Source organism: Electrophorus electricus, chromosome 18 (assembly GCF_013358815.1).
Source record: "Electrophorus electricus isolate fEleEle1 chromosome 18, fEleEle1.pri, whole genome shotgun sequence".
In the NCBI taxonomy this organism is placed as follows: domain Eukaryota; kingdom Metazoa; phylum Chordata; class Actinopteri; order Gymnotiformes; family Gymnotidae; genus Electrophorus; species Electrophorus electricus.
In genome coordinates, this window is record NC_049552.1 from 5134198 (window position 1) to 5147534 (window position 13337).

The 13337-nt window shown below is 44.0% G+C and overlaps 1 protein-coding gene across 3 annotated transcripts in view; it reads right to left on the reverse strand.

Annotated features, from left to right (window-relative positions):
• LOC113578177 (probable G-protein coupled receptor 153) overlaps positions 1-13337 on the reverse strand; it is a 29248-nt gene that overhangs the window by 7233 nt on the left and 8678 nt on the right. The window contains exons 2-4 of one of the 3 annotated variants that reach the window (XM_035536000.1): positions 10544-11318; positions 5397-5826; positions 80-269 (exon numbers count right to left, since the gene is read on the reverse strand). In XM_035536000.1, the coding sequence (XP_035391893.1) occupies positions 80-269; positions 5397-5826; positions 10544-10896 (973 nt within the window). In that variant the 5' untranslated portion in view covers positions 10897-11318. Of the gene's footprint in view, positions 1-79; positions 270-5396; positions 5827-10543; positions 11371-13337 lie in introns of all 3 variants that reach the window. The other 2 variants (XM_027011262.2, XM_027011263.2) reach the window with 2 other exon arrangements.

Below are 13337 nucleotides of genomic sequence, written 5' to 3' on the forward strand. Positions count from 1 at the left end.
AAAGGGCAAACACGTCCCCTCAGTCCTGTTATTTTCCCTCAGCGATATCCTTCTCACTCCTTCCCTCGTTGTCCCTTACCTTCATCCACGTCGTCGTTGGACATGATGGCCACGCACTTCTCCCACACCATCTTGACGTCAGCTCTGTAGCGATCGCACGCCCACAGGAACATGGGTAAGAGGATGGACTGGGCAATGGAGCACCAGAGCACGCACAGCACCATCCAGCTGTAGGATCGGTCGTACTTCAAACTGGCAAAGCTCACCACCTGCGGACGAGGTGACCAGGCCTCGTCAGTATCGTTCTCACTGTAGCCTGCAATATTTAGAATGTTCTCTCTACACGATATCTTTGCAAGATCTTAATTTACAGAGTAGTGACTGGCATGCTGTTGACAAGATTTGGTATTCTTCTTTTGTTTGAGGGTTTAGCATTACTGTTAATGTGGGTTCTGCTCAAGAGTTTAGATTCATTCTGAATGTACACTGTAGCGATTGGCATATTGTCTTACTGTAAGATGTAGCACTCATGGTCCATTTAAGGGTTTAATATAATATGAACTAAGGAAGGTCCTGAACACAATTCAGAAGTCTTTCAAACAACAGGGCCAAGATAGTTGTGAATTACATATATTCAACATATTCATGTTCTTAGTATCTGTTGGGGTCAAACTTCCCTCTGAGATATTTTCTAGTCTACATTTACATTTAACCAATGTGACTTACAATTATGACTTAGTACAACTTGAGCAATTGAGGATGAAGGGTCTTGCTCAGGGGCCCAACAGCAGCAACTTGGCAGTGGTGGGGCTTCCAATTACAAGTCAAGCAACCTTCCAATTACAAGTCAAGTACCTTCACCACTGAGCTACTGTAAATGTTACCCAAGTCATATATACAAGAAAACAGAAAACCCTGAAAACAATATCTGTAAGATATTTAGAAAACAGGCACACCAAGCCAGAAAATGTGAGATGCTGCCAGCAGAACAGGCCAGACTGCTACGTAAATGCACCTTACAGAAACCATTTCAGGTAAAGCCATTTCTTAAGTCAGTTCCCAAAATCAGAGGCTTCCAATCCAAGCCTCCCGGACACCAAGCCAACACAAACAGTCCTTCTCCAGCTTCTGACATGACACGACAGGCAAGCAAAGAATGCAGCCCACCCATAACCCACCTCAGTCCTGTTTCATTGGTGAGGCGAACTGTGGTCAGGAGAACTCCAGAACTGGCAACCTAAGCCTATAAAGCCCTTACAGCTATGGCTGTCCACAGGAGAACACCAGGTCTGGAAACCTGAACCTATAACCCCCTTAGAACTATGGCTGTCCACAGGAGAACTCCAGGGCTGGAAACCTGAACCTATAACGCCCTTACAGCTATGACTGTCCACAGGAGAACACCAGGTCTGGAAACCTGAACCTATAAAGCCCTTACAGCTATGACTATCCACAGGAGAACTCCAGGGCTGGAAACCTAAACCTATAAAGCCCTTACAGCTATGACTGTCCACAGGAGAACTCCAGGGCTGGCAACCTAAACTTATAAAGCCCTCACAGCTATGGCTGTCCACAGGAGAACTCCAGGGCTGGCAACCTAAACTTATAAAGCCCTCACAGCTATGGCTGTCCACAGGAGAACTCCAGGGCTGGAAACCTAAACCTATAAAGCCCTTACAGGTATGACTGTCCACAGGTGAACTCCAGGATTGGCAACCTAAACCTATAAAGCCCTTACAGCTATGACTGTCCACTGACTCCCCTTCCCTGGTCTGATCTTTCCAGCCATGCTGCATATTTTACCAGCTGCGCTCTATGAGAACCTGGGTGACCCGGCCTGGGTTTCCTCTCAGTCCCCAGAGCTAATGCTATGTTAATATTAGCACAGTCAATCGACTTCATGCAAGGCCTGCTTTGGTCACACGTGAGTGCTTTTTGGCATCCATTTCAGCCCATTAGTTACTGCCACACTTCATGAAGCGTCCTCATAACCAGGCAGTGTGTCTCTCTGCAAATGCTCCTCTAAAGGGCACACGAGTAGTCTGCAAGCTAACATCCAATCACAAATGAAGTGTGTGTGTGATATAGCTGTCAATGCATTTAAATAGCTCATTATTTCTAGTAAGGAAGAAAGAAGCATGATTTCGCAGATATCCTCACATAACTCTAATGGGAAAAATTAGTCCTCTGTTGCCATTTTATGGTATAGCTCAACCATGTGCAAGTGTTGTATCAGGGTGAAAATATCTGTACATTAGCTAACATAAAAGGGTGGGGTATTAAATGAAGCAGAGGTATAATGGATGAGCAGAGGAAAATATTGGAACAGGTTGAAAAAATGTGTTAGCTTTTCTTTCAGAGGCAGGAATAAAGAAAAAAGAAACAATGATATCAAATATTGATGTATTATTGTTAGCATGACAATTAGATATTAGGAAAGCTCAAAGACCACTAGGAGAAGACGATGGAACTCTTGAGGGTCTGATGACACCTGCATGCTGAACATCTGGAACTGTTCTGCAAGAATGCAGATTCAAAAGTTGTCTGTCATTCTTTTAAAAGAGACAGTTGCCATAACTACAGACCAACCCCAAAGAAGCCAACAGACATTTTGTAAAAATGCTCTAAAAGGAATGGAAAAGGAAAGTTTTGAGCTGGTGGCAGTGAATTGTAATTGTTGGAAATGATAGCATACACTGGTAAATTTAATATAATATGGCTATGTAACCTGCACAGCTCACAAGACAAGGACGCTGGGAGTTTCTGTCTCACTGTCAAGGTGTGTAGTAAAACCACTCAGTCCCAGAGCTACCAGTCCCATGTTCCACATCCCATCTGGAACAGCGTGGAGGGGTGTTAAATGGGAAGAAGCATGTTTAGCACCAGGTTTAAGTGTATATGGGGTGATAAAAGATCATGGAAGATGATATTCACTTGCTGGATTCTATTATAACATACTGCTACTCAATAGCTCAATGGGAGTCAAAGTCTAAATATATTAATACATACCAAATGTCTTTTATTATGGCAAAATGCAGCACCGGCCTCTTAAACCCCAGTGCAATTGCATTATAGAAAAAAACTGACCTGGAGGCCTTAGTCATACAGTTTTAGCTGGTTGCGGTCTTTTTTCATTTTACATTATTGCCAACACCCTGTTGCTTAAATTTCAAAGACTGGAGGATGTGACAAAGGACACTAAACATAGCTTGTAATTTAAAATAGATGAGAGTTTGAAAGCTCATTTTCCTTCATAAGTACTCATTTGACCCCAGCTGTGAGCCATTTGCCATTTACGTCATCTGGGTAAGTTTTTATATGTATTTTTCATCCCTCACCCGTTTTAATTTTGAAATGCATGATGCAAGTGTACTGTCATACAGTCAATATCTCTTTTAAATGCTACAGTGCAGTGATATTCCACTCATGGGAGATAACAGAGAAAAATCCATGGATTTTGATCATTAATAATGTTGTGAAGAGAATTTGAAGTAATTCTTGTAAAACCGTGTCTCATCACATATCTGAAACCTGGATGTAAGAAACCTTGCATCAAGGCAATTACCAAATCTGCTTATTGCCTTATTGGCTGCCTTATAAACTGTCCTCTTCTGGGCATTTCAGCGATCAAATTCAGATGTTTTGGCTATTTGAACTAGACAGTCACGTTTCAGATACTGAAGACTCTGGAAAGCAACCATGATTGGCAGACAATAGCATTACCTTGATCCCATATTCCACTATACTGCCCTAGAATGCGGCAAAGGTACTTCTACTGTTTTACTCACAGCAAGTTCTGTCTCCACTCAGGAATGACTCAAAGCTGATTCTATATGTGTTTTACACACAACCAATCAGACACAACTCCACTTGATACTATAGTTAGATCTTGTCAGACTCGGGTGCCCTTGTAAAGCTCATGATAGCTAGAATCAAGATTTTTTTGGTTTATATGCCCTCTCTTACACCCACACACAACCCAAGACCACAAAACCTCATATATTTTTGAACCAGACCTTCAGAAGATCACTGGAGAGCAGAGGCAATCTTTATTGCTTTCCTTTGCTCTGTCTATTCTAAGGCTGCAATATGTTGAATTTAATCCAGTCTAACGTTTATGGTGAGGCAGTGCACAATCTTCAAGCCACACATTGAAATATGATTAGTCAGTAAAAGGTTTGTGAGCTAAATACAGTTTTTAACAATTTTCCATATTGTTTTGTGGTCAAAACCGAAAAAGCTATCAAAATAATTTGGTGGATTCCAACTTAATAATTGCTTACCATTATCCTAGTTTTGATGTTTACTGTATATTAAAACATAAAAGTAAAATTTGTCTGCGGCATCTATTAATTATATCAGTCATATATTACAAAGAGGAATTGTATCACATTATATCATTAAAATATTGGCAAATATTTAATATTTGCCTTACAAACCAAACTCATGCATTATCACAGCAAATCTTAAGGTTAATAATGCCCCCCTCCTCATACTCCAACCAACCTACAGGTTAAATGGAAAGGTTCTTTTAATAATGTCCACTCAAGCATCACTTTATTCATCTAATCAGGCGTTTGGCTGTATTATGTGTTCTGCTTTTCCCATACCTCCAGAGACAGACGGTGCTTAGGCTGTTCTAGCTCAATACTTCCCTGTGTCTCTATTCAGTCTCTCTGTCTCTCTCTCTCTCGCATGCATACGCTCGTTTTCACTCACCCTCCTCCCCATTTTCTCCCTTGGGAGAGAGTGAAAGAAAGCATAGACTGATCTGCTGTGCAGCTCCTGACAAGCGTGGGACTGCAATTACTCATTAAAGTTTAAGCACAGAGCCCTTCACATCCTCTCTAAGAGGCCATAGCAAGTGGCAAATTCACCCTGGTTCATTTCAATTTGGTGGTATATCCTTCCGAATAAAATTCCTTTGCAAGACAAACTTTTGAGAAACCATGAGTTTTAACAATATCCCAAGTGAATCCTAATAGGACATACCAGTACAACATCTGTAAGTCATATATGGACATTCTTATACAGAGAGCCACAAAGCAGAGTTAACATAAATGTACTTTTAGGATTCACAAGTGAACAAGTTCATTTCAGATGTCATGTCATTTTAGAAAGTCCCAATGACAAATGCTTCACTTCTTCCCACCATTTATCTATGCTGTAACCAGTGCATCACTTCCTAACCAACACCCCTCCACTTCCGAACCCCGCCCCTCCACTTCCTAACCCCGCCCCTCCACTTCCTAACCCCGCCCCTCCACTTTCTAACCCCACGCCCCTGCTTCCTAACCCCGCCCCCTGCTTCCTAACCCCGCCCCCCCACTTCCTACCCCCCCGCCCCTCCATGTCCTAACCCCGCCCCTCCACACCGCACGCCCGCCACGACTCACCAGGATGGGGAAGCCAGTGAGGAAGTCATAGATGAAGACAATGCCGCTGATCAGGTAGGTGATCTGCAGCGAGGTCTTCACGGGCTCCGAGCCGTCGATGGAAGAGCGCCGCTTGCCCTGCGCGTCCTCCACCACGATGGCGGGCACGTTGAACTTGTTCTTGCCAGTGCTGTGGCCTGCCTGGATGGAGAAGGTCTGGAAGAGGGCGATGCCAATGCAGATGGCGCCCATGGTCACGCTGCCGCCGATCAGGAGCAGGAAGCAGACGCCGAAGCCCAGGCCGATCTCCGTGACGATGAAGCGGCAGTCGCGCGCGTAGAAGCGCTCGCTGGTGTCATGCCAGCCCACGGCGGGCAGCGTGGACAAGATGAACGACACCATCCAGATGCCCATGACAGTATGCACGGCCTGTTTCTTCGTGTTGCTCAGCCTGGGCAGGAAAAAGGGAAGGGCATACCCATGAGAGGCTGACACAAGGAAAAGGAAAGTTCAGCTGATATAATATGTAAACATTGTTTTCTATTTCTATTTCCATTAACATTTAATTAGGAAATTAGGTGTGCTTGTGATCATTTGTTTTCCTATTTTAACCTGTGGAAAGCATTATACAGGTGAAAGGAAATGAAATGTTAAGCACTGGAACTAATGCTTTAAACCATTTCAGTTATTAACTTCTGCTTAAAGTCTCAATACTTATAATAGTGGATTATGTTTAGCAAAATGTTTGTACTGCATATATGAGTGCAGCTCTGTAAATGCTTTTGCTGTTTATCACGGTATCAAGGAAGATGCTTAATCCACATAGACAATGGCAGTTTTGGTACCCACTGCAATGGATTTGTTTGCTGGTTTGAACATGGGTTTCCAGGCCACATTGCTCGGCATCGCTCAGAGACATGCCAAGTGAAACAAACCTCCTCCTCGGTGCTCATTCCCTCTCTCTCTCTCTCTCTCTCTCTCTCTCTCTCTCTCTCTCTCTCTCTCTCTCTCTCTCTCTCTCTCTCTCTCTTTCTCTCTCTCTCTCTCTCTCTCTCTCTCTCACTCTCTCTTTCTCTCTCTCTCTCTCACTCTCTCTCTCTCTCTCTTTCTCTCTCTCTCTCTCTCACTCTCTCTCTCTCTCTCTCTCCCCCTTTCTCTGTCTCTTTCTCTCTTCTCCTCCCATTAGTCTCCCTGTCCTTCAGCTCCCATCCGCTCCTTTCCAAAAGCCTGACGCCCACGGCGGAGGAGCACGAGAGAGGAAGAAGCGGAGGCCTCCGGGGCTGAGTCACCTCCACGCTCCTTGCCTGTCGGCCGGGGCCGAGGCCCCGGGTGCAGCCGCCGCGCGGGGGCGAGAAGCAGGAAGGGAGGAGAGTGCCAATGCTCGTTAGGCTGCCCCGAGAACGCCAGGGGTAGTGGGATGAGAGGGAGAGGCAGGCGCGCTCCGCACTGCGAACGCTAGCCTTTCCCCTGGCGCCCGAGGGAGCTGTGGTGATGATTTGCCTCATCGCACCACTCCGAGTAAACGAGGGAGCGGAATGAAGATATACAAACAAGGTGGGGGGGGTTGGTTGGGGTAGAGCCTAGTTGCTATGCTCTGAAGAGCGGTGATGAGAACACATGTTGGTTTGTTTGTAAAATCAAACCTGCATATTCCAGGCACGAGAGCAGCAAGAATGCAGGCTACACTTGCTATTAAAGCACTGGAAGTTGCTTTTATGCAGGAAACAGGAAGTCAACATATGTTCCCCCTTCACGCTGCTTCCTTCACTCCTGCTCAGGGTCTACCGTCATAGATCCCTGGAACGTTACAAAGCTCCGTTTTGTTGATCCACAAACTGTATTTTGCACTCAAGGATGTCAGTGTGGCAATGTGGTTCAGGGGGGGATTTGGAAACGCATCTGTGAGCGTGATGTCTGCAGACATGTCATCCTCAGGGGGCGCTGTTTATGCAGGTGTGGAGTTGAAGGTGTCTCCCGACTGAGGAATACCCAGTACAACAGCAACAACTACACAATCATTTCCTTGTTTTGTTTTGATGAATTTGAATGAGAATACAAGCACACAAACCCAGACACACATAGGCACACAGGCACACACACACACACGCACACACACGCACGCACACACACACACACACACACACACACACACACACACACACACACACACACACACACACATATATATTAAAGCTATAGTTAACTGAAAGACTTACATCTTAAATGTGACTCAAGCTTTTTCATTTTAGAAAGAATTTGAAATCACCAATCTCTTTCTGGCAAAACTCTTACACAGAATATTACATTCAGGAAGAATGACATTGGATGAGGTATTTTGAGGTGTTTAGTACCTGGGAGAATTTTTATGTCTCAAGAAGTGTATTCTTCAATTGGTCTGGTTCGATGGTTTGCATTGTCTTTGATCTGTATGTATATCTGACATTGTATGTCAATACTCTGTCTTCCCCACACCCTACTTCCCCCATCCATGTTGTGAAAGGCAATAAAAAGTTGATCATTAAAAAAATATCAAAGGTACCAGCTATTCCAATGTAGGAGGACACGCTGCATTGGTTTCCCTTTTTCCGATGTACACCAGAAATGCTTTCGTATGCAAATGATTTTGTGGTGTGTTTTTTAGTGGCTGGACATGGCTGAGCAGGAGACGAATAACTTTTAATAAAATCAATAAGATTAATAAAGACACCACAGAAAACAAACAGATAGATAGATAGATAGATAGATAGATAGATAGATAGATAGATAGATAGATAGATAGATAGATAGATAGATAGATAGATAGATAGATAGATAGATAGATAGATAGATAGATAGATAGATAGATAGATAGATAGATATGCAACAGCATGTGCAGGCAAAGGATTTTTTATAACACTACAGACTAGATTGCCAGATCTCCTACTATGATCTTACAGTTGTGACCAAAACAGTGTGAGATTAAGAGGATAAACTTTATTGACTCTGATTAAGATACAGCTGACTACATAAACGCAAAGCTGTAATATGCCCTTCAGAAAGTGGAAAAAATAAGGGAAACACCACATGAGAAGAGACTTTGAAGTACCTAAATCACAATTACAAAGGCAGCTATACAGGTGAGTCATATTAGCGTGAATACCAATGAGCAGCTTGTGCTAGCTTTAAAAGATCACTGACAGTTAGTACTTTAGGTTTTCAGAGCAACATAAAGCAATTAGCAGGGTTCTGAAGGGGCCAAATAGTTGGTTGTCTGAAATACAGGACTTTGTCAGAAAAACTGCAAAATAATTTTATGTGTCAAAGGGGAACATTCTCAACAACAGAGAAACACTGGGTTGCCATGTGGAAACTGCCTGTATCCAACAGCAACCCAAATGACATATAATCTGGTGCAAAGAGAACAAGACCTGGACCTTTGAGCAACAGAAAAAAATAATATAGCTTGGTAAGTCGTCTTGGTGAGTTGTCTGGCCATAATTCAAAAACATCAGCTGCTGACTCTTAAACATGCTTGTGAATCCACAAGCAGCAACCATTTTGCGGTAGTCTCTAGGTCGGACGATTGCCCATCGGGGTTGTTTAACACCCAAGGAATGAGGTTGCTGTTTTCTAGGACCAGGCTTACCCTCATGATGTTCTCATATTCTAGGACAATGCTCTCCATACACACTGTTCTAAAGAAGCTGTTTCACAACCACCAGGGATGAACTGGGGAGGAATTGACATTTCTGGGGCCCCAAGCAAAGTTATGTCTGGGGCCTTTAATCAAAGACATTTTAATTTTTAAAACATAAATGTGCAAAATACAACATTACCCACCCTGCTGAATCTTTAACTATCTTCTTACTGCAATCAGAGCTGAACATCCTGGTTTTCTTTCTTTTTTGGGTGCCACTGTGATATGAGTGCTTCAGGGTTACGTTCAGGAGTCCTCATTAGTCAGCTAGCATGTTACAGTATCTCTTTGGTATTAAACAATGAAAGAAAGAAGGTGTTTAGTCAGTTTTTTTTGTTGTTTTTTTTCAGCCTTGTGGCCAGCAGGATTCCTTCTGGGGCCCTCTACATTTGCATGGTTTGCGCCACTGGGAAGAAGTACAATGTCTTCCATGGTCTTCCCGCTCACAGGATCTAAACACCTCTGAACTTGCACACAGCCTCACTACACAGTTATAACAGCACTCATGATGGACCAAAGCTGTTCTGGTGGTGAAGGGTGCCCTTTTCTCCACCTCTTATATGAGGGTTATGTACGTTTGTTTATTCCTCAAAGGAACAACAGCAATGATAATAGCTACACTGGCTGAAAGTTCACCAATATTTCTGCATTCACGGTGATTGTAAATTATACCTTCGTTAACAGACTGACCTTTTTACCCTTAACATGCTTCTGAGATCCCTAGCAACATGGAATGGTTAACACACTAAGAGCTTATATAGCCTGGGATCTCCTTACATCAGATGAGTCCATGTTTGGTATTAAAGCAGCTCCTTGTCACACACAGGACTCAGGCCCAGCGTCTTCAGTAAGGGCTGTCTCTGTACTTGGTTCTGTCACGGAATGCTCCACCCCCCACGAGTCACGTGGTACGGCCCGCTGCGTGCAGGGGGATTCACACGTGTCATTTGTAACCACGCCCTTCGTAATAGCACACACCTGCACGGGATTTAGTGTTCTGTGTCTGCCTGTGTATAAACCCCTGCTAGTGTGTGCATCATTGTTGGTCATTGTTTGCTAATGTCTGTTTTTGTTTGTGTAGCCTCTGTTAATGTTCTAGTCATCGTCGTTAGTGTTAAGTGTATTCATGTTCACTGTTAACGTTATGTGTGAGTGCCACCATTGTCGTATACGTTCTATGTTAATAAATGTTTGACAAACTCGAGGGAGTCTGTGCGTCCTGCTCCACGCCCATCGGCACTCGGGCCATTAAAGGTTCATCTTAAAATTCTCTACTAATAAAAAACTCTAACATCTAATAATATCTCTGGGAAAGTTAATGAGCAAAGCTCTAAATGGGAAAAACAGTCAATATGAATTTATTATCAAATGAAGAATCTGAAATCTGAAAAAAATCAGTCAGGATATGCTACAAACTACAAACTTGACTCCTTCAATCTTTCCCTGACCTCATTGCCACTATGGTGACATCCCCTCCCCGGTCTTACCCTACCTGTAGTTGACGGGCCAGCGCACCATCCACATGCGGTGGTAGGAGAGCGAGGTGACGGAGAAGCAGGTGACCAGGGTGAGGGTGTAGAAGGTGGAGACGAAGACCTTGCACAGGCCCTCGTTCCACTCGTAGCTGGAGTGGTGCCGGCGCAGCTGGATGACGCAGTACATGGTGATAGGGATCCCCATGTTGAGGATGTGGGTGCCGGCCAACGTACAGATGAGGAACTCGAGCGGCTTCCACTTCTTCTGCTTGGCGCTCACACTCAGGATGCCCCAGGCATTGGCCAGAATGGACACGCCCGAGCACACAAGCCAGGCCAGAGCGTTGGTGCTGATGACCTCATCCTTCATGGTGCAGGAGCCCGCGGATGGCGGTGATAGCAGGGGGCGGGAAGGCGAGAGGAGCAGGAAGAGGAACGGTGGGTGTGACTGCGGACGGAGACAGGCGCTGGACCAGACCGATCATTCCTACTGGGGAGGGTGAGGCTTTTCTTGGATGGGTTGGACAGGTGGGGCAGGGGGCATCGCGGTTGGAGGGAGGCACTGGGGTGGGAACAAGGAGGAGGTGGAGGAGGAAGGGGCCGAGAGGGGGAAGGATTCCCACAGGGCAGAGGAAGGGAGGCTCGTTGAGGAAGGAAGGGGTGATGAGCAACAGATGGAGATAAGGAGAGGAGGAGGAAGAGGAGGAGGAGGAGAGCAGTGGGCGGAGGGGAAGCAGAGGGGAGGTGAAGGATTAAATGAAAATGAAGGGAGATGACTGAGCAAGAGGGAGGCTAAGGACAGCAGGATTATAGAGTGGAGAGGAGAAAGTAGGAGGAGGCAGGGCTGGATGCAGAAAAAATAAAGAAAAGGGACAATATGAAAGACAAATGAGCACCATCACTGGTACATTAAAAATTCAAATGTTGAAGTTGAAACTTTACATCCAGAAATGTGTCCTTGCTTCTAGTCCAAGGCTTAATAGATATCGATCTAATTCCATTTATTAATAGATATTGATCTAATTCCATTTATTACCTACAGCACTCTCTGCCCTTGCTCTGTTCTTTAGGGGAAAACCACAAGTACCTATTTGAGGTGAGCAACCTTCTAGGACTTATTCCAAAGATGTATCATTGCAAATATAACTGGTATTGAAGGATATGCTTACTGTAGTGGTGCAAACCTTGATGTCAACTGCTGATGGGATTCTTAAATCAAAAAAAATGTAAAATGCTCAATACTAGGCCTGTATTCTAATAAAAAGAGGGAACGCCTGATGCCTGTTTTGCTAGTCAGTGACAGCTAAGGGAAGGTGAGAAGATGAGAAGCCAAGCGTGTGATAGAAACTGTCATGTCAGCTATCTAGAAAGCTCAATTCTAGACAAACCTAATCATAGACTGTATCTTGAAACCAATCAGCAGAACTGGTAGGCTTCGTAACTAGCTTCTTTTTGAGTGATTGAATAAAACAATTTCAGTCGAGTTGAGCATACGCAACACACACCACCCATTGCAGTAACCATGGTGCTTCATGGTGGAAAAAAACAAAAAACAAACAAACAAAAAAAAAAACCGGGTATTCAACGCAGGCTCCGAACATGTCTGCTATCAAAGAAGTTACTGAAGACCCAGAGCCGGAAGCCGCCACAAATCAGTGAATGCAGAAACGCTTTCGTCACTCGCCGTTGCAGTCAGGCTGCTGAATCATGACTGGAGCCCTCATTTAAATAAGATATTCGCATATGTGTAACGCACTGCCCGTATGTCATCCACAGATTTCTCTCCCCCCCCCCCCAAAAAAAGCATCTGTCCATCTGCTCTCATGGACCAACAAAAGCAGCGCAGAGGGGGGGGGGGGAAACAACATAATCAGCCAACATCGCGATGTTCCCACCGAGTAGCTCGGAGCCGAACAGGCCGAACGTTATTTTGCCTCACACAGCAGCTGCATGCCGTTATTTTCATACTGACATTACATTTTGTATTGCAAGAGGACGACTAACAGATCTTTGTTTTCGAGGTCCCTGAAAGCGATGCTGAAGGCACACCATCGTAAGTGCCACACGCACCGCATACATCTTAATAGCAGGAAACAGCTTTTTAAAGGAACCTTCGTTTGACTCATTACCTGCTAGTTCTTATTACATAGCTTGCAACATGACATACCTTGCGATATACACCCCGACCAGTAAATCTAAATGTTCAAGTAATCATTAATAGCAGCTAATATAGGAAAACCTCATATGTTTTTATTACTACCTATAACATTTGAGAAGGGAAAATTGAGCATTTTAACACAAAACCTTGCAGTAGCAATATCAAGCAGGCACGCCGTACACGAGCAGTAGCTCATAACATTTCCACGCTTGAACACGCTTGTCATAATATAACTTGCAGCTACGTGAGCTGCTAGTTGAGGGTTCTTTGGCTGTCATGCCATTTTATTTTGAACTAGAACAAAAATGGACACAGTGCGTGGTGCTGAGGTTGAAACATTTCAGGTGGCTGAAACATTTCCAAGTTTAAACTATAAGAGAAACCTACAAATTTATAATATAACTTTTCCAAATAGTTTTGGCAACAATTAACACCATAGGGCAACAACCTCGCTCATTATTACCTTCTTGTACTGAAAGGCAAGCAAAATCTACATTGCATGTATTTAGTTATATCCACATGAAAACTTATATTCAACTTTTCTAAAAGTATACTTAATGATCCAAGGCTTTGGCAGTGGTATCTGTCTTCAAATCCTTCTATTCATGAGAGAGAATGTGGGCCAACATAGCATTAACACATCTGCCACAGAG